Source organism: Pararge aegeria, chromosome 27 (assembly GCF_905163445.1).
Source record: "Pararge aegeria chromosome 27, ilParAegt1.1, whole genome shotgun sequence".
Lineage (NCBI taxonomy): Eukaryota > Metazoa > Arthropoda > Insecta > Lepidoptera > Nymphalidae > Pararge > Pararge aegeria.
This window is the reverse complement of record NC_053206.1, coordinates 7,001,895-7,024,273: the sequence shown is the minus strand read 5'-3', so window position 1 is coordinate 7,024,273 and position 22,379 is coordinate 7,001,895. Positions and strand designations below refer to the sequence as shown.

The window sequence follows — 22,379 nt, the reverse complement described above, 5'->3', positions numbered from 1 at the left end:
TGTGTGTATTGTCGTAGTTTATTTATTTATTTATGGCCGGCCCACTTGTGGGCACAGGTCACCTGTGGTCAGAAGGGTTTAGGTCGTAGTCCACCACGCTGGCCAAGCCAAGTGTGGATACTAAACGCGGATAGTTACAGTTAACGTTTCATTATTTAGGTACGGAACCCTCAGTACGCGAGTCTTACTCGCACTTGGCCGGAATTGTTATATATGTATAATGTGTGCAGTCTAAAAAAAAATAAGATGGAAAAAAAATCGTGTATATTCGTATACTAAAAGGTAATATTGGAAAGAAAAATATTCACGCAAATCGGAAATAACTCTTACATAAATAATATAACAAAAACAACAATTAAAAATTACAAAATCTTAACAATTATTAATTCTAAAGTCAACGTCTACCGAGGATGCTCCGGTGTCGCAGCGAAAACATGACCGAAGATTTGTTCGGTATAAAGATTGTAGGAATTATATATAACACCATACAGATTCTCCCGCTTTTCGCGTGGTATTAACACAAATTAATTTTAATTTTCATACTATAACAAAAAACACAATGAAAAAATAAACATTTCCCTTTGAATTTCTGTTAAAAACCTTGGCCCTAGTAGGTTTGTGTAATGTTCGAGTTTTCCGCTGGCCATACTAGATGGCGCTGCTAAATTGCTGAATCGCGCTATCGTTTGCGCATTCTCCTGACCATAAGTAAGATCGACGGCGACTGTGGCGCCAGTGAATAGGCATTATTCTAGAATTTTTGATATGTCTCACCCATAATATGGGAGAGGCAATTATATTAATAAAAATATCGTTTGTTATTAAAATTTAACATAAAAATAAATTAGATGTTTAATAGTTCTATACTCCAATACACAATACAAAAATTATAGAGCTTTTCAAATTTAGTTTTTTTTAATTAGGACCTTAAAAAATCCGTTTGTCAAGTATTGGTCTTGCGAGAACAATCATTTTAGTTTTTATTTCTTCTACATCTGCACTAGCTGTATTTTAAAACAAATCTACTATATGGGACTATTGCTTGAAAATAAAGAATTATTATTATATTATCTTATATATTTAAACGAGCAATTCTTGTGTATATATATAATTGGAATCTCGGAATCGGCTCCAACGATTTTCATGAAATTTAGTACACAGGTTACGGAGGCGATAAATCGATGTAGCTGGGATTCATTTTTAGAAAATGTCATTTTATTCGTGTTTTATGGATATCGATCTAGCTAGGATTCATTTATATTGGTATCTCGGGGAAAAACGCCTAAAATATCCTTTTTGAGAGATTCTGATGCGTGCGATGCGTGAACGGTAAACGTTACGCCAAACGACGTAAGTATGTAGTAAGTATATCGGAATTGTTGATTCTTTAAAGTTCTATAAAACAATACGTGACAACATACGAATATTTTTTTAAGTAGGCTCATTCGCGGACGAAGTCGCGCGGGTCCGCTAGTAATTATTATTCCACTACAAGTTAGCAATCTTGACTGCAATCTCAGCTGGTGGTAATAAACTGTTAGGGAGTATGGTAATCAAACTCCTAATAGGTTAATACCCTTCTTTTCTTACCGAGACGTCTTTGTTTTTAATCAAGAAGAGCCTTTTTTCCTGGCACTCGACAAGTTCTCAATAGTTGCTCTTTTTTAATTGGATAATGTTACGTAAAAAACTTTTATAACTAAACTAATTACTGTAAAGGTCATGGAACCCGCGTGGAATGGTTCAAAAAATTCAAAAATTTAAATGCACTTTTTTGTAACTTGTATCTCTTGTATCTCTATGGCGCGTAAGGGAAAAATGATGAGAGTATATTTTTACACAAACAAAAAACCGACACCCTGAAGTTAGCTATAATCAACATTCAAAAAAAAATGTTAATAGCAATATGTATAAGTTGCATGCTAAAATAGAAAATCTTAATTTCTTTAATAATAATGTAGAAATAATGTTTATTAGTGTTTTAACCTACACTTGGAGGAATTATCAATTTTATAAATTTAAAATGCATATAAAAATTTTCGGGACTTGAACAATTTTTAAATGCATTTTAAATTTATAAAATGTAGAAATATTTTTTTTTTGATATTTCAATAAACTTTATTAAACTAATGTTACGGTAATTTTAAATTTAATTTTAATTATATTTTAGTGGGTAAATAATTAAAGTTTTAACTATGAATTCATATTGGTCAGATATTTTATTAAATTGATTAGGATTTTTACAAAAACGCTAATAAATATTATTCAATCAATAAACAGTTTCCAAGAAACAATTAAAATTATATTTGATTAGCAACCAATGTCCATGACATTGAGTTGGTGGGTATTTTGACATAAATACGGGTGCATTATCGATATACTTCAGTCCTACATGTCTTAGTCGTTTATCACTAGATAATGTGATATAATAAAACTTTCAATGTATTAAATACCTATGTTTCTATTATTAGTGTAGTTATTAGAATAAGGCGACAGATAAAATTCTTGAAAATATTTTTATCTTGTTACGCCAAACAAGTATAACTTCTAACGCGTGTACATAAGTACACAAACTTTTTTTCTATTTTTTGTGCACAAAAAAAAATAATTAGGTGAAATAATTTAGGTATTATAATGAAATTGAACCAAGTTTAGATAACTTATTCACATATTTTGTATATGCTGTTTAAAGGTGGTATATCTAGTCTAGCCCTAAAATTAAGGCAAACACAGACGAAGTTTTTGTTGTCATTGCGTACTCCTTTTATTACAACTAATAAAAAAAACATTTTTATGAATACTGTAATAGCCCTTTCCAACTCAACTGAAAATGAATGAATACGCTTTTGCTTGCTAACTGTAATTATTATTTTTTTTACTACAATAGACTAGCGCTTGACCACAATCTCACCTTATGGGAAGTGTAAATGTGGCCTAAGACAGGGACGCGCTGGCCTATTCACACTTGTTTTAAAGATACCCAGGTTGTTAGAATAGAAGGAAACGCAGAACTCGGAAGAGTGTTCCAAACCACAGCTGTGCGTATAAGAAAAGAAGATGCAAATCTAAGTAAATATACTAAGAATATTAATAAATAAACTAGTCTCATATCATTTAAACCAACCGTTGCTAAGGATCTGTCCGGGCTTTAGTCCGGGGTCGTGCGGGTAGGGTCGCCAGGACACCCCGGCCGGACCTTCGTGGACGTTCAGGAAGTGTCCAACGCCGTGTCCGGTGCCGTGCGCGTAGTCAAGCCCAACGTCCCATAGAGCTTTGCGCGCCAGACTGTCCAGCACGTTGCCCTGACATCAGAAGTGGGATCAAAATGTTATAAGCACAATTAACAAAGCAGAGTAAACTAAATTCAATTTCTATTTACTTGCATTATAAATTATCTTTTTCATTTCACCACCCGACATGAGAAGTGGGACCAAAATGTAAAATAAGCACAATAAACAAATTGCTTTAAGTTTTTCTTTGTTCCACCACGCTGGCTCATTGCGGATTGGTGGACTTCACACACCTTTGAGTCTTGAGAACATTACGGAGATCTCTTAGGTACGCAGGTTTTACTACGAAGTTTTCGTTCATTGTCGAAGTAAGTAATATTTTAATTGCTTAAGCGCATATAACTTAGAAAAGTTAGAGTGCGTGCTGGGATTCGAACCCAACCCCCCAGATTAAATTCGAAGTCCAACCCACTGGGCTATCAACGCTTCTGTTAGTTTGATATAAAATGATATACAATTTCCCTTGAATGAATTATCAATTATTTTATGTTGTCTATATCTCATCTTCACCATCGCACTGGGCCAGCGTGTTGGACTTCAGCGTAAACCCCTTCTCATTGTGGAAGGAGACCCGCGCCTTGTAGTGGGCCGGTAACGTCTTAATATGATGATATCTCACCTTCACCCCCTTAGGGTACAAAGCGCTGCCCACAGCAATCTGTCCCTTGAGGACACGGGTGAAGGAGTCCTGTTGCAAACGTTCCGGCTGACCCATATGCCTCGTACGGGTTATGTCTGTGGTACCGTCCCTGCGTGGAATAAAGTTAAATAAAATAAAAATAAAGAAAATTATTTTATTTCAGGTCGGGGATCCGTCTTCAAAATTGAGAGAATAACATAAAATAAATATAAAAGACACTCAGATTTAAAAAATAAATAAATAAAAAAAAAAAGAATATTTAAATCTGAAATTAAGATTAGAATAAATTAAATTACTATTAAAATTCAACTATTTTATATTATTTAACAAAACTTTTTTAACAAAACGCTGAGTGCGACGTTGTACTAGACTCTGAAGGTGTTAAATGATCTTTTGGTGTTGAAAAATTAACAAATAAAATAAAATTTATTTGCAAGAAACATTGTAAAAAATGATGGTACAATATCGTTTACGCGTCTATATATGTTTCGTAAAATTTCATGCAATATTAATGAACTAAAAACGATGAATAATAAATTGTTATGACAGATATTCAAATGATAACAAATTCATTATTAAATTGATTAATTAATAAAAATTTAACACAAATCATAAAAAGTGTATACAAAATGTAAATTTAATGATAAATATATTCGGTATTAATATCTCAGTAAAATTGCATGTCAAATAGTAAAATCATTATATAATATTAACTGGTATAAAATTTTATTCATTAAATAAACTATATGAAGTCTATTAAAAAAAATCACAGAGTAAAAACACTTACTAACTAGCCATTTATGTTTTCTCTTGAACACATAAGAGGTAATTCCTTCAATTTATCAGGCAAATTGTTGTATATACAATAACAATTTTTGCGATAAGAAGCAGTTCTTGATACGAAGTAAGAGTTAGTTTAGATGTCTGTTAAGACACCTGGTATTGAAATTTACCGCCTGGCTTTTCTTCGTAAAAATAATATTTTTTCGAACAAATAGGCTTACCTCGTAAATGTACAATTTTATTTTTTTTAAACAGAGGCCGACAAGATTTGAGACATTATGGAGAACTCTCAGGTATGTAGGTTTCAACACGATGTTTTCCTTCATCGTTGAAGCAAGTCATATTTTAACAGCAAAAAACGCACATAACTTAGAAAAGTTAGAGGCGCGTTCTGGGATTCGAACTTGTCCCCCCGAAAGTGGAGTCAAAGTCACCCACTGGACCACCATCGCTTCAACATCACTTACTTGTATTGTCCCCCCGAGTCCAGTAGGAACATGTCCTTGGACCGGATGTCCCTCTGGGGTCCGTCCCGGGACGGGCTGTAGTGGATTATGGCGCCGTTCTCACCCGCACCCGGGATTGTCTCGAACGATGGACCCATGAAGTCTTTCTCATCTCTGGAATCAATTTATGTATTTATAAACATGACGTAACGATTTAATTTTTTTTTTTGGTAAAAAAAATTCTTTTTGTCACTTAAATATAAATTTTATACTATATAGATGCTGTCGCCGACTTTTTTGTAGGCAAAATGTCAATGTAAGTTTGTTTGTTACGCTTTAACGCAAAAACTACTAAACCGATCCTCATGAAACTTAGTACACATATTCTTGGAAGTGTTAGAAGTAATATAGGATACTTTTTATCCCGACATTAAGCTCGGTTCCTTTGGAAGCGGGTATGAAAGTGCTTGACGCTTTTACACCATAACTCCGACAAATTATAACCGATTTAAATAATTATTTTTGTACTATAGAGGTTATAATATGTGTTTAATTCTGCCCAAACTTTGTGTAGATCTGATGAATGTGGTTGGAGATAGAGGACAGACCTCCTCAGCGGACATCATCGAACCCTTCATTTAAGGCTTAGCGATACTGAATACTTTAATTTTTTTTAGAACTACAACTAAATTGAATGCCACATCAAAAAGCAACATCAAACGCAGACGAAGTCGCGGGCAATAGCTAGTAAATTATTAAATTAATAATATATAAAAATAAATTTAAGTAAATATATTGTCCTACAAAGTGCCGCGATGTGTCCATAAACCTGAGGCGTAGGTTTTAAGGCCACGACAACAGATGGCGCTGTGCAACATCTGCATCGCGCTATCGAAGTGCCGAGTGAAAAGTATAAGAGCTTGGGTTGTCCAACCACTATCTAACCACCACGCTGGATTAATTAAAAAAATTTTTTTAAATGCGGTGATCACATTATTGATCCGCATATGAAGTATGAACTACAACAGCCCTTTCGTGTAAACTCAATGCTAAACGAATCGGAATGTTAATTTTAGGTACGATAAAGCCTACTTTCTACTGAAATAGTATTAATAAAAAAGAAAAAAAAAAGCTCCAAAACTATCAAACTATCCCTAAACTAATTATTTCATGCTATTCCAAATAGGTTTTTCTTAATACACCATCCTAGAACAGTGCTGTTTATGAAAAACTCTACTTGGATGTGCATCAACATATATATATATATATAAAAGAGAAAATGTGTGGGTATGATCCGTATAGGCTCCGAAACGGCTGCACCGATTTCAATGAAACTTTCAGGGAATCTCCGGATTGACCTTGCGAGTAATCCTATAAAGTTTGGTGACGATCGGAGCACTCCTATTTTTGAACTGCCAAACTGTCAAATACAGCTTTTATTTACTATGATGTAATATTCTATTGTTGGGTGTACATGGTGTAGATAATGATCTTCACCCGCTCTTGTGTGTGTGTGTGTGTGTGTGTGTGTGTGTGTGTGTGTGTGTGTGTGTGTGTGTGTGTTACTTTGGGGCTTGATAGCGATTTTTGTATTGTCGTATTTATATTTTTTTGTATAACGAGCAGACAACCATATAGGCAGTTAAGGGCAGTACTCACTTGCGGAACTCCAAAAGTTTATCGGCCGCTTGGATCTCGGTGATATTGTTACCCGCATCGACTTGAGAGTGAAGCCATCTAAAGAATCTCACCACCGCTATGCCGTCTCTGATGTGGCACTGGCGGAAACCCTGGAAAATATGTATGTGTGGCTTTAGACATGTTTTTAGGTTTAAAGACATTTACTCTCAAAAGAAACAGTCACTTAATGAGAAATTAAAAATCATAAAATAAATAAATATACTACGACAATACAAACATCGCCATCTAGCCCCAAAGTAAGCGTAGCTTGTGTTATGGGTACTAAGATAACTGATGAATGTTTCTATGAATAATACACATAAATACTTATAATATACAAATAAACGCCCAGACACTGAAAAACATTCATGTTCATCACATAAATACTTTCCAGTTGTGGGAATCGAACCCACGGCCATGGACTCAGCAAGCAGGGTCGCTGCCCACTGCGCCAGCCGGCCGTCAAAAATTGACATAAAGAAAGTGCACCTTAAAGTGATAACACACTGGGCGGCATGTTGCAGGACGTACTCCTTGCATGCTCAGTGAAGTTCTGCTCTTTTTATAGGTTAGATGGATTTCCATTTTTTTTTTTTTTTTTAATGTTTATAGACGAGCGCTAGACCGCAATCACACCTGATGGTAAGCGATGATGCAGCCTAAAGTGGAGCGCGCTCGCCTAGAAGATGCCTGTTCACTCTTGATTTATTTATTTATTATCAATTAATTAGTACGGACAAATCCACTTACACTGATGAACAACCACATTATCATTCTTATTATATTAATGAACTACACGAACAATATGTATTTTTTTTATTTTTTTTATTAGGGTACAAAGATTGAAAAGTGAGAAACACTAATAATACTGCTAACAAACAAAAAAATAAAATAATAAAAACAAAAAAAAACACATAAATCCCTACTAATATTATAAATGTCAATGTAAGTTTGTTTGTTACGCTTTCACGCAAAAACTACTTAACCGATCCTCATGAAACTTTGTACGCATATTCTTGGAAGTGTTAGAAGTAATATAGGGTACTTTTTATTCCGACATTAAGCTCGGTTCCTTTGGGAGAGGGGATAAAGGTGTTTGGCGATTTTACACCATAACTCCGATTTAAATAATTATTTTTGTATTATAGATTTTATCATTTGTGTTTAATTTTGCCCAAACTTTCTGTAGATCTGATTAATGTGGTTGGAGATAGAGGACAGAACTCCTCAGCGGACAGCAGCAAACCCCTCATTTCAGGCTTAGCGATACTGAATACTTGAATTTTTTTTAGAACTACATTTAATGCCACATCAAAAAACAAAATCAAACAAGGACGATGTCGCGGGCAACAGCTAGTAAATTAAATAAAAACAAAGTAGGTAGTCAGTTAAATTCTTTCAGAAAAGTAAAGTAACTGGCGTAGTAATTTTATTCCAGGTTGATTTGAAGGTACTCATATTGTAGGCACTGGGGAAAATGGTAGCTGGAATAAATTAATAATCAGATGTGATAACAGCAAAGCACTTAAAAAAAAAATAAAGAGAATAAAAATATACCTCCAGTTCGACATCGTTTTTAATTAACTTAGCCAAAGCGACCGGTGAGACTTCAGATACTAGGTTGAGAGGTTTCTTCAGATAGCCTTCCTGAAATGTCATTAAATGAAATTTATTTATTTGATCACGGATCTCCTCCCACAAGGAGAAGGGATAAGGCCGTAGTCCACCACGCCGGCCCAGCGCGGATTGGTGGACTCCACACACCTTTGAGAACATTATGTAGAACTCTTAGGTACGCAGGTTCCATCACGATGTTACCCTACACCGTCGAAGCTAGTGATATTATAACCAGGGTATGCATATCAAAGGAAGATGGCATGAAAAATTCTTCTCCTTTAGGAGACAATTACAATAATTTTCGAGTAAGCAGTGCTTATGTGCTTATATGAAGCGCCTTTGTTAAAAGGGCTTCAGTCGAAAAAATCAAAATTCATTTATTTCAAGCAGGCTGCTATAAGTACTTTTAAAAACGTCAAGTCTGTCTGTTTGTAGTGACTAACACCGGTTAGAAGGAAGGCAGATTCTACCGAGAGGAAGACGGCAAGAAACTCAGCAGTTGCTCTTGTGCCCTACTGTGACTTATGCACCCGACGACGACAAGTTACGGTAGCAAGCAAGGTATATGATGGTCGCTGTAGCGGTCTCCACATTACCGAACTAGATGGCGCCACAAAAATCCTGCATCGCGCTAGCGAAGTGCTCACAAAAAAGACTATACAAGGTGGCCGGTCAGATGACATAAAAAAAATAAAAATATAGGTCCAGTATGTTGTGGTGGGGGGTATCCGAATCATTCCCATATGTTTTCTGCGATTTTTTATGGTTTTGGAGTTTTAATTTTTTTTTTGATGAATTTCGACATGACCATCTTAAAAAAATTCTAAAAAAAGCAGAATACTATTTCAGAGTATTTTTTTGCAACTGAATTCTCATGAGTTGTACTTTTATGCATAAAATAATCATATAGATAGTCTTTATTGCACAAATTAAAAGCGAAAACAAGAAATAACAAAACAATAAAAAAATATATATAAGGTGCGCAAAGGCGGTCTTATCGCTTTAAGCGATAATCAGCTTCGTAGGTATGATGAAAGTTATGAAAATGTTGGTCTAAAGTTAAAAATTGAGTCTAGGTCTAGTTTAGGTCCCCGAGCACGATCACCCGCTCGTAGGAAGATCTTCCTATTGTTACGGTCGAGCGTATCACTATAGCACCTGTACAGTCGCGTTTTAAGTCGAGTGCACTCTTCCTCTATTTTCATATTCATCAGCGCAGTTTGCAACAAACCGTCCCCATTCTCCTCTGAGCTAAGTTTTCTCAACTTGAGGGAGCGAGTATTGTGTTACAGTAAATGTATAAAGTAGGTAATTTTAATTTTTTAATTTTTAATTTTAAACTTACACCGGAAGCAGCTCTGTGGATGGCTTCGCTCGCTTCCCCGGACAGCCAAATGGAATGTTCTCCGTCACCGTTCTCCGATAGCTCCCTCTGGAATGTTAAGATTTCGATTTTAAAATTCTTGCAGCAAATTTAAATAATTTAAAAAAAAAAATATGTTACATCAACCACACTTCAGCCAGCATCCTTGACCGAACGAAGTTTGAACACTTTGTTTTATATAAAAAAAAAAAAAGAAGGTATTGTTAAAAAAGCAATACTATACTATTAAGAACAATTAGGCCGACACGTTAAGTTATAATAAATACAGTGGGGGCGTTCATAAAGTACGTGAGATATGTTTGGGGGGGGGGGGGGGGTCCCGAGTCAATCGCATCTAATCTTACGTTGAAGAGAGTGGCCCCCCACGGCAAATATTACGCAATTTTCTGATTGAATACAAAAATAAATTATACTACTTTGGTCTATTGGTCTTTTTACAATAACAATCGTAGTATTTATTTATTTAAAAAAATAAAATTAGCCCTTTACTGCAATCGCACCTGGTGGTTAGATGGTAGGCGGGCTAACCTGTTAGGGAGTACGGTAGTCATACCCCTAATCGGTTTGCACGCGACATCGTACCGGAACACTGAATCGCTTAGCGGTACGTCTTTGTTGGCAGGGTGGTAACTAGCCACAGCCAAAGCCTCCCACCTATTATATATAAAAATTTTATAATTCAAAAATGTTTTATTCATATAGACCTTATCACGGGCACTTATGAAGCGTTCATACATTTAACATGTTACACTAATGTTAGTGACGGCGATAACTGCATTCGTTAACTTAAAACTAAAGCTAGGACGGTTCCAAACGCACCCTGCTCTAAGAAGAGCCCACAACAAACTTAGCCAGGTTTTATTTTGTTATCACCATCTCACAGTCTAGTTAATGTTATCATACATGTAATCCTTAATATGAATCCCTATAAGCTTACGTTTTATATAAACTAAAATAACATATACTTAACCTGATAAGTGAACTTGATTTTATTAACTTTGTTAATACTCACAGCGAATCTCCTCAGCGTAGGTACTATCTCATCGTAAGGTTTACCCTCAATCTCTACCCCTTCATCACGTAAGCTCGCAGCTACCCCTTCCGGTATTTGACCCAAATGCCAGAACAGTACCACAGAAGTGGGGGTTATGAGCAAGTAGGAGAAAAATACCGGATTATAGTCTATGTCACTTCCACGCAGGTTCAATGTGTCTGGAATTTATATAAAAAAAAAACACTTTAATTTTGATTATTTCCTCAAATTAAAAAAATAAAAAACTTTTTAGAAGCTTTATTCTTGAGTATTTCATCAAGTTTGACGGCCGATTGGCGTAGTGGTCAGCGAACCTGCTTTCTGAGTCCAAGGCCGTTGGTTCGATTCCCACAACTGGAAAAAATTGTATGATGAAAATGAATGTTTTTCAGTGTCCAAGTGTTTATCTGTGTATAATATTTTTTTATGTAATTATGTTCATAAAATTATTTATCAGACATCTTAGTACCCATAACACAAGCTACGCTTACTTTGGGGCTAGGTGGCGATGTGTGTATTGTCGTGGTATATTTATGTACAGAATATTCAACTTTATACAGAATACAATATACAATATACAGAATATAAAATTTATGTACAGAATATTTGACCTATACCACAATTCAATCATCTTACTCACATCCTGGGGTAGCTGGAAGAGATCTCTTATAGAGATAAGCTTTCCTTTGTACACTTCATGTATCTTATGTGCACAATCACAATTTATGGTACATAAATAATAAATAAATAAATATATTTTTATTTATTATTTGTGTACCATAATTTATAAACGTGTAAAATAATTACGAAATAATATCGAAGGAGACATAAGTATATTTCATAAGGAACACCCTGTAAAAATATTAAATTAAAAGAAGCACATTTATTTTTCCATACAAACTAAATCAACACATTCTAAGTGTTCACTTATGACAACCCTATTGAAGATGAAAGACCGACACGCGCATAGTACCTACGCTACGCGACGCGTACCGAAGTACTCGTACTCCTATTACTTCAGGAGTCACTTGATTTTAATTTTGCATGTAATTTATTTGATTTTTTTCAGTTAAAAACTACAGTGGACCCCCGGTAGTCCGGCCCCTGTCTAATCCGCCGCCCCCTGTAATCCGACATGGTCTATTATTTATTATTGAATACGTATTCGCTAAGCATGATTGAACAAGTTACAACTTGTACGCACCATCACTATTGTGGTCGGATTACAAGGTACTCTTTTGTAAAAAAATCCGGACTATAGGGTCTTAGGCAGTACTCTATAATCCGACGAATTCGATAGTTCGACTCTGCCCTGCAAAATGTTTGTCGGACTACCGGGGGTCCACTATATTAGGTTTTCGGTTTCACAGATAAGTCTCAGAGACAGTACATAATGTACCTCTAAAGCCTGTGATTTATTATTTCGGTTTTCATTTACACGTTGTATAAAAAAAAAGAAACTCTCCCCCCCAAAAACCATGGCCCCCTCATATAATATTAACAATAGTTCAGATAAACACAATACTTACACGCAATTTCATCTAAGGCGGTAACAACGAGAGCTGACGATTTCTTCTCCGCCATAGCCTCTCGCAACTCTGTTATTTTTTGACCAGCTGTTTTACCTGAAAGATATAAAGAAAAAAAGATATTAAAGATAGATAACAAGGGATTACCTGAGTAGTAGGTTACCTATATATTGTAATGGTAGTTAGATGTTGTATCTGAGAAAGGAAGATGACCTTTATGTTGTTAAGGTAGATAACACTAAGGTAGTAGATAGTGGATAGAAGCAGGCGTTACTTTACGGAAATCCATGATATATTATCAAAATTAAGCTTAATTTGCTATACTCCGCGAAAAGCAGGAGAATCTGTGTGGTGTAATTTATAATTTCTTCAATCCTTATACCCCACACCAAACAGATCTTCGGCAATATACCCTCTACGCACGTTTCGCTCCGAAACCGGAGCATCATCAGGAGATGTTGACTTTACAATGAATAATTGTTAAGTTAAGTTAACAATTATTCATCGGTTTCGGAGCGAAACGTGCGTAGAGGGTATATTGCCGAAGATCTGTTTGGTGTGGGGTATAAGGATTGAAGAAATTATAAATTACACCACACAGATTCTCCTGCTTTTCGCGGAGTATAGCAAATTAAGCTTAATTTTGATAATGTAGTAGATAGTTGTTATATCCAAGCATCATCATCATATCAACCCATTACCAGCTCACTACAGGGCACGGGTCTCCTTCCACAATGAAAAAGGGTTAAGGCCGTAGCCCACCAAGCTGGGAATGCGGAATGGTGGACTGCACCTTTGAGAGCATAACGAAGAACTCTCAGGTATGCAGCTTTCCTCACTATGTTTTCCTTCACCGTTGAAACAAGTGATATTTTAATAACTAAAAACCCACATAACTTAGAAAAGTTAGAGGTGCGTGCTGGGATTCGAACTCGGCCCCCAGAAAGTGAGATCGAGCTCCTACCCACTGGGCTATCACCGCTTCGTGAAGAAAATCGAATAATACGTGTACTTTGTTAATGTAGTTACATGTATTATCTTGATATGAGAGATTACCTGTTTGACAGTTCAAAAATAGGAGTGCTCCGATCGTCAGCAAACTTTACAGGGTTACTCGCCAGGTCAAACAGGAGATTAACTGAAAGTTTCATTGAAATCGGTCCAGCCGTTTCGGAGCCTATACGGAACATACCCACACACTTTCTCTTTTATATATATAGAAGATAGATAAATTTTACCTGTATACTGTAAAGGTAGATGCATAATAACGTTGTGCGGTCGCTCTGGGGGGGGCTCGTTTAGCTGCACCCTCGCCTGGTCCACCAGGTTTTTGTCAACGGCTACCAATTGCATTTTTGCTTTGGTTAACGCCATCTGAAAAATGACATGGACAGCTATGAAGGGCCAAAATTAAATAATTCCATCAAATGTGAACGGATGTTAATAATTCAAATAATTTAATTCAAAATTCAAATTTCAAAAGTCATCTATTTCAAGTAGGCCTAATATAAGCACTTTCGAAACGTCAAATCTGTCTGTTTATATTACTCTACCACCGGTTCGGAAGGCAGATTCTACCGTAGAAGCCGGCAAGAAACTCAGCAGTTGCTCTTTTCCAATATTGTTTTACAATTTAACAATCTTTGAACTATCTTATCCTCAATGTCATATCAGAGCAATGTGATTTGTATTTTTGCGCTCTGAGTGAATTCACGAGGATCGCAATGTGGGTTATTTGTTACCCGAATAGGTAATTAAATATTATAATGTTAAGATTATGTAAAAAAAAAGCTACACTATCGCATCAGGTTTAAGTGTTCTGTAATGATAGTGTTAGAATAAGAATATAAATAAATAAATAAATAAATCTTGTGTGAGATGAAAGCGGACCCGGATGCTTCCAAGCGACCTTGACATGTAATCCTTGGAAGGATGTTCCTATAAGCTTACGTTTTAAAGACGGCCGATTGGCGCAGTGGGCAGCGACCCTGCTTTCTGAGCTCAGGCCGTGGGTTCGATTCCCACAACTGGACAATGTTTGTGTGATGAACTTGAATGTTTTTCAGTGTCTGGGTGTTTATCTGTATTTTATCAGTATTTATGTATGTTATTCATATAATTATTCATCTGTCATCTTAGTACCCATAACTCAAGCTAAGCTTACTTTGGGGCTAGGTGGCGATGTGTGTATTGTCGTAGTATATTTATTTATTTATTAAAAAAAAAAAAAAACTTTGAACTTATTGAGAGACATCTCAAGGATTTCATCTGGTAATTTGTTATAAAAAGATATACAATTACCCTCAAATGAATTACTTATTGTATGCAGCTTAGTAAACTGCACTACAAGTTTATTTTTAATTCTAATATTAATATTGTTACAGCCCACTTTCTTTTAGATATTTGTTATATTTTTATGTACATACGATATATATATATAACAGAAATCTTCATGATTTAATTATGGCAGTGGTATACTCAAAAACTATTAGCGTTCCGTTTCCACATAAGTCTCAGAGACAGTATATAATGTAACCTGTGAAGCCCGTGAAGTATTATTAAGGTTTTAATTTACACTTTGTAAGGGGTTGAACATAAAAACAGACCTGCAATGGGGTCCATTCCTCCCTTGTCATAGTCTTCGGATCGACCCCCACTATGGAACCGGCTAGAAGGTTCGACGCCAACCATTTCTCCATACTCGGTGTTTCTGGTAATGCTGAAATTATTTGATAAATAATAAATAAATATATTCCGACAATACACACATCGCCATCAGTGGCGTGCAGAGGGTATGCAGATGATATCAAATGAAGGAAAGGAAAAAAAAAAAACCCCATTAAACTAAATTGAATGCCACATCAAAAAACAAAATCAAACGCAGACGATGTCGCGGGCAACAGCTAGTTTTCTATAAAATGACTTTGTTTATTAGTACAAAATAAGTATTTCCGCTTAGAATTGCAGCAATTAACAAAAATTCATCATGGCGGTAAAATGTCTTTAATTTCGATTTGACTTTGACAGAAATTTCAACTATTAAATTATGGAGGGTAGAGGTAAGGAGAGTCATCTTATATGGGAGAAAAGTTGAAAAAGTGTCCAGTTGTTGCGCTAAATAACAGTTCAAAAATCCTCCACAATGGCGCTGGTGGATGCACAGGGTATGGTATGAATGTAGCAATCGTAGATGAATTGAAGTATGCCGAGTTAAAAAATGTAATGTCATTATCGACTAAAGTAGTTAATTATTGAGAATTTCAACAACTTACGTTGTACAAAATATTGTGTTAAATATAACCTTACTTCCTTGTTTATTTTTCAAGCCTACTCTAACAATATTTGGTTTGGCGCTTCTTTTAAGAGTTACCTTGATGCAAATGTGGCGCCATCCTAATTTAATACATTTTGACGACACTTTTTCATATACACAGATGATCCTCCTTACCTCTACCCTCCATAATAATAATGAATAACAATTAGTTTTGAACTTCAAAAGTATTCTTTTTAACTCAATAATTTTATTTTTCCCGAAAACAACAGATTTTTTTAAATTTGTTAAGTTACCGTACTAGACTTAGCCAGATTTTAATGCTGCTTTATCTTCTCCCACAGCTTTATCAACTGTCAGAGCATTGGCGCACAAGTGGAAATAATATCCACATAATATATGTGTAATAATTCTTTGTCAAAGCATAATTGTAAAATAAAGGTTAAGGCCTGGCTTCAAACACTAGATTACGATAAAACGGAAAAGCTGTTAAGAATTACCAGATAAAATTTAAACCTATCCTTACACACGCACGCAAAACACACACATGCACAGACACACACACACACACACTCATAAACACCCATACACATACACCCACACCTATACACACCCAATTCGCCACACTTATTAAATAATCTATATATTATATCACAATTCTGTTAACTCAAATAAAAAAAATTGAATTTATTCAATAAATATAATAGTTTGCAATTTTCATCAATTATATTATTTGAAATTGTAACACTTAGTTATAAATTATTATGTGCAATAACGGATACCTTCTATCAGGAAGAGATCCAAAAGCTATACCACAAAATCGCAAGATTTTAGCTTAGTTTTTGGTTCAACCATTTTAAATTAATTTATTATATTTTGCATCATTTGAAAAAGAAAACTGTATCTTAGATAAATTATGTTAAATTGGTATTTGTAATGTTTTCACCACTATGAATGAATAAATAAATTTATTATTATTAAATAATAAACGGGGGAAAACTTCTTCTATTCCATGTTCCCATGCTTTAGCAGAGGAACACGTTAATTATATTCCCTGTCAGGGCATATAATGGTTGTCTCTCACCTGTGCTGGCCCTGTCGATGGCAATATAAATCCATCGCCTATAAACAAAGCAGAACTCCGAATGGTTTTCGAGGGAAAAGTAGTGTCGCGTTGTCTCCATCAACCCGAGACGTAGGTGTTAAGGCTCATGCGCCTGTAACTACACCGGCAACCACGCACTTCACACCGGAACACAGCAATGCTTTTGTTGTGGTATATAGGCGATGGTTAGCGGAAACTTCGCAGATCAGGCTAGGGTTGGTGATCTCAGCAGATGATATCAGTTGTACTAATATTATACTAATCCCTACTAATATCATAAATGTCAATGTAAGTTGTAATGTAACTTCAACTAAATTGAATGCCACATCAAAAAACAAATTCAAACGCAGACGAAGTCGCGGGCAACAGCTAGTAATATTATAAATGTGAATGTAAGTTTGTTTGTTACGCTGTCACGCGAAAACTACTGAACCGATCCTCATGAAACTTTGTACACCTATTCTTGGAGGTATTTGAAATAATATAGTATACTTTCCATTGAAAAAAAAAAAAAAAATACGTAAGATAAAAAAAAGATGTTTGTGAAAATAACTAAATTTCTCATATATGACTTTAGGTGTAGACTATGTAGCAGTACGCCACATCCCAGAATTACGCGGGCGAAGCCGCAGGGCACATCTAGTAAATGATAATAATTTGGGCAGACTTTCACAAGGTACACTGCTGGGCCGAATTTCATTCCTCACGTACACTAATGACAAAAGAATAAAAATAGGCTTTTTATCTTGACGAAATTGCTTTATATAAATTGTGGTTTAGGCGGTAACTAAAATCTGTGACGGGCGGATAATGACCCTTTTTGTTTGCATATTTCTTCGTTCTTCGCTAAAATTGAACCTATTACTTTAAAGTTCCATCCAAACAGCTTTTGTTAAATAGTATTCCCTTCTGCCAATACTGTGTTAGTAACAATGAACCGTGCAGACTTTCACAAGGTACACTGCTGGGCCCAATTTCATTCCTCACATACACAAATAAAAAAAGATTTGAGGTTGGCGTTTTATCTTCACTCACATTGCTTCATTAAGGTCCACGTGGTCAGATCGGCTTCCTTTTCGAACTGCGTGTAGTATCTGCCGTCAGTCCAAACTAAAGCGTTCGCGCTCGTGACGACAGCGGTACCGGCTGAGCCGGTGAACCCGGACAGCCATTCTCTCCGCGCGTCCACTGGTGATATGTATTCGGACTAGAAAATTATAAGATTGTTTTGCTTATAAATCTAGTATTAAGAATCAGGCACACTTATCTTATCATTTAATATATATATTTGACTAGTAATAAACCCAAGCAGATGGTCTAACTGATGTTAAGAGTAAACTTATCGCCTATAAACAGAGCAAATATCGCGAGGTATGTGAGGGTCACGTAATGCAAAATGCCGTCATGTGTCGATCCACCTGAGGCGTGGGTGTTAAGCCAAATGTATCTGCAACTAAACCGGCAACCACGCGTAAGGGCGTCAATTTAAGTGCCAAATGTTGTGCGATGACTGTGACCAAACCAATACTTTTATTTTACACGTTACACGTTATAAAAGTGTCTGCGTGATGGCTATACAAACATACAATAAGTTACCAAAGATCATAAGAGAAAATAATTTTTACTTGACAATACATTATATAATATTAATGAATTTTATAATTAGTTTAATTATAGCATTTAGTGAACTAGTTTTAAATAATTAACTTTAATCTTTAAATAAAAGTTTGTAATTGTTGCACGCCCAAAGAGGCAATATGCATTGGGACTTCATAACATGTAAATATATCGAATCTGACCAGTAATATGCAATAAATGAATTTGAATTTGAACGTTTATTACGGATAAAATTGCATAGCTTGTAATAACAGTAAGATTAAAAATATATATTGTAAAAAAAAATCAAAAATGATTTTATTCATGTAGACCTTATTACAGGCACTTATGAAGCGTTTATACATGTAACATGTTACACTAATGTAACTAATGTAGTCTAATGTAATGTAGTGATGGTGATAACTGCATTCGTTAACTTAAAACTAAAGCTAGGAGGGTTCCAAATGCACCTTGGTCTAAGAAGAGCCCACAACAAACTTAGCCAGGTTTTTTTGTTATCACCATCTCACAGTCTAGTTAATGTTGAGCTATATAATCATGTTAATAACAATTCTTTTATTGAAATTATTCATTTGATAAATTTAAAGTTTGAATCTGGAGTCGATCATCATCAATAGCTTATGACAGTCCACTGCTGGGCATCAGGGCTGTTCCAACGGAAGTGTTTGAGGCAACTACTACGCTTGTCAGACAAAGGGTTTTGTGATTGCAGTAGACGAAGCGCGGAATCCCGCTGCCCGCGACGGTATACTGGCTCGACTGTGCTTGCGCGCCGCTACACCCAATGAGTATACAAACATGTTAACTCACTCTATGGATAAAGACAAGTAGGTATTGTTTATGGCATAAAGGCGTCCCAATCCAGCACTTGGTCATAATATTGAAGATGATATGATTCTTACATTGTGCGCATCAGCTGTGGGTACGATGTATGCGGCCAGAGCGGATGGCTGGCTCGCCATCAGCGCTCGAAGCGCTGTCAATCGCTGCAGCGACATATCTGTAATAACATAAATAGCAATCATTCGTTTGTGTTACTATTATACCCACATTGGAGCAGCGTGGTGGGTCTATGCTCTACAACCGTCTCTCCTATGAGAGTGGCGGCCTGTGTCCAGCAGTGGGAATCTAATAGGCTGCGGATGATGATGATGTCATGAATGTAGAAGCAGTGCTGAAAGGAATAGAGATCGATCCCAGGCACACAATTAACTTTTTGGAGTAATGTGCGTTCTGAAGGTGATAACATGATGTTCTCAAATACGTGTGCGCCCACGCCCTTCAGACCGGAACAGACCGGCTGCTTTGCGGCAGAAACAGGCATGACCTTAGAACTTCATAAAATCGGAAATTATAAATTCCCATATTGCCCCTGCCGGATAAAGAACCCCTCTATTTTGTTAGACTACGCCACTGCGCTAAGAAAGTTGTTAAACTGTAACTTTCTTTTCTGTTAATTAATTTAATAATAGAAATATTGATACCAAGACAATATAAATGTTGTTTACGAGTCACATTGTCGCCAGGAACGTGACTCAGAGTACACCAATTGATTTTTTGATACTAGAAAAATATTTGACTCGGCACACCAATTGTTATTTGATATTAAAAAATATTTGACTCAGAGCACACCAATTTGTTTTTTGATACTAGAAAAATATTTGACTCAGCACACCAATTAATTGTTATTTGATACTACAGAAAAAGTTGACTCAGGGCACAAAATTTTTTATTTGGTACTACAAAAATATTTGACTCAGAGCATACAAATTGTTATTTGATACTAGAAGAATATTTGACTCAGAGCACAACAATTGTTATTTGATACTAGAAAAATACAAAAAAATATGACTCCCAGCTCGTAGTGTTTCACTCTGAACTTTTAATGGTTGTCTATCCCAAATTATTAAAGGCCATTTCTAGTTTAATTTTATTAAGATTTCTATGTTTTTAATGAATCAAAAGTTAACCTAACACTCACCCATATCAACAGTTAATAAGCCACTGTATTTTAGCTGACGTATCTACTTACTGATAAAGTCATCGTATAAAGATTTGCAGAGATAAAAGATAAATGAATATTATCTACAATGATGTTGGTATATATGGAATGTCGATTATTTTGATACTCGAAAATTAACTTAAAGGGCCTGTATCTTGTCGGCCGATTGGCGCAGTGGACAGCGACCCCGCTTTCTGAGTCCAAGGTTGTGGGTTCGATTCCCGCAACTTGAAAATTTTAGTGTTATGAACATGAATGTTTTTCAGTGTCCTGGTGTTTGTTTATTTTATTTATACTATTTATTTGCACACTACAAGTTAAAAAGAAAACAATAAGAATAAAAAATCACAGATAGAAGCAGTATACAAAAGGCGGCCTTATCGCTTAGTAGCGGATAATAGACTGCGGGTTGTAAATAATAAAAAAAAATGCATACGAATAAACTAATATATACTTTAACATATCATAAATACATAAATACAATTACTATTTGTATTTAATGCAAACTATGGGTGGTGTATAAATTGGTGTTTATCTATATATTATAAGTATTTATTTATATTATTCAAAAAAATATACATCAGTTATCTTAGTACCACAAGCTACGCTTACTTTGGGAGCTAGATGGCGATGTGTGTGACTGTCAAAAAGTCGAAAACTAGCTTAATGTGGGTGGAATGAAATTCAATTGATATTTTGGTAGTATTAAGTAGAATAACTTGAAATGTAATTTATAAGATTGTTCAAAGTCAAAGTCAAAGTCAAAAATATCTTTATTCAAGTAGGCCCATAGGTGGCACTTTCGATGCGTACATAAGAATTACACGGTAGTGAGATGATGGCGATAACCAAATTCGTAAACTTAAAACTAAAGCTACGAGGGTACCAAACGCGTCCTGGACTAAGAAGAAGCCCACAACAAACTTAGCCGAGTGTTTTTTGTTTTTTTGTTATCACCGATTGTTTTTTTGTTATCACCATCTCACAATGTAATTTTAAATTATTAGAAGAGCAACCTGCTTAGAGCAATAATTTACACCCAAGTTTTTTTATCGTTTACGTAGTCCTTTGTTAATAAAGGCTTTAGTTTTTAATTATTCTGTTATGTTATAGTGTAGATGGGTCACAGTTACCAAATAAATAAATAAAAATAAAATAAATATTATATTATAATAGACATTTAATTTTTGTTTGTTTAACCAACCTCAAAAGAAAGGGGGCAATAACAAGAAGTCATCCGGCTAAGTTTGTTGCAGGCTTTTCTTTCGTAAACTTTTCTAGTTACAGTAGTAGTAGGTATTTCTTATGTAATTTACGCACCAAAATCGCCATATACACGTATGTGCCTATTTGAATGTAGAAATATTTGACTTAATATTCGGAGGAGGTTTTAATTTTGGTTGTTACTTTCGTATTGGTACCATGTTAATATCATCTTCAGTAGCATGGTTTTTAACCAAAAAATTGACAGCCGCTTATTTTGACGACTTCAAATCGCATTTATTCGGGGGGTGTTATGGTGTTTGGTGTGTGGGTGTGTGTGTGTGTCATAACACCCATAGCACCCCCCCAATCTTCCCGCCATCATCCCGAAAGGGAGAAATCAGTCCTAACTCCTACCACAAGTACAGTGACCAGGAGATTATCAGAAGAAAAGTAAAAACTGCACTCCGTAAATGCTGTTTCACTCACCTTTATACTTTAAACGCCACCTATGTTCTAAATTGGCACCATTCGCGGATTTGAACCTGAAAAGATGGAAGCATTCAATAAATAAAGGCATGAGACTAATTAATTCCTAACAATGATTAAAAAAATAAAAACACTATTAAATATGTATAAGAAAAAACATCCACCCTCCGCTTGCGGGGCTTTTGAATGCCCAAGCAACCGGCGGTCAGGGCTCCAGAGTGAGGAACCTCCTCACAATATGCGCCGTTTTAAGGACTACTGCCTTCTGTATCCGACCTTCATGATCCAAC

General features: G+C 35.5%; 1 protein-coding gene across 2 annotated transcripts in view; it reads right to left on the bottom strand.

Annotated features, from left to right (window-relative positions):
- LOC120635640 (xaa-Pro aminopeptidase ApepP-like) overlaps positions 1-22,379 on the bottom strand; it is a 50,782-nt gene that overhangs the window by 6,000 nt on the left and 22,403 nt on the right. For both annotated transcript variants that reach the window (XM_039906680.1, XM_039906679.1), the window contains exons 2-14: positions 22,090-22,145; positions 19,298-19,395; positions 17,814-17,985; positions 15,009-15,121; positions 13,641-13,776; positions 12,403-12,498; positions 10,853-11,052; positions 9,802-9,888; positions 8,397-8,486; positions 6,819-6,949; positions 5,181-5,333; positions 3,910-4,039; positions 3,125-3,302 (exon numbers count right to left, since the gene is read on the bottom strand). In XM_039906680.1, the coding sequence (XP_039762614.1) occupies positions 3,125-3,302; positions 3,910-4,039; positions 5,181-5,333; positions 6,819-6,949; positions 8,397-8,486; positions 9,802-9,888; positions 10,853-11,052; positions 12,403-12,498; positions 13,641-13,776; positions 15,009-15,121; positions 17,814-17,985; positions 19,298-19,393 (1,582 nt within the window). In that variant the 5' untranslated portion in view covers positions 19,394-19,395; positions 22,090-22,145. The remainder of the gene's footprint in view (positions 1-3,124; positions 3,303-3,909; positions 4,040-5,180; positions 5,334-6,818; positions 6,950-8,396; positions 8,487-9,801; positions 9,889-10,852; positions 11,053-12,402; positions 12,499-13,640; positions 13,777-15,008; positions 15,122-17,813; positions 17,986-19,297; positions 19,396-22,089; positions 22,146-22,379) is intronic.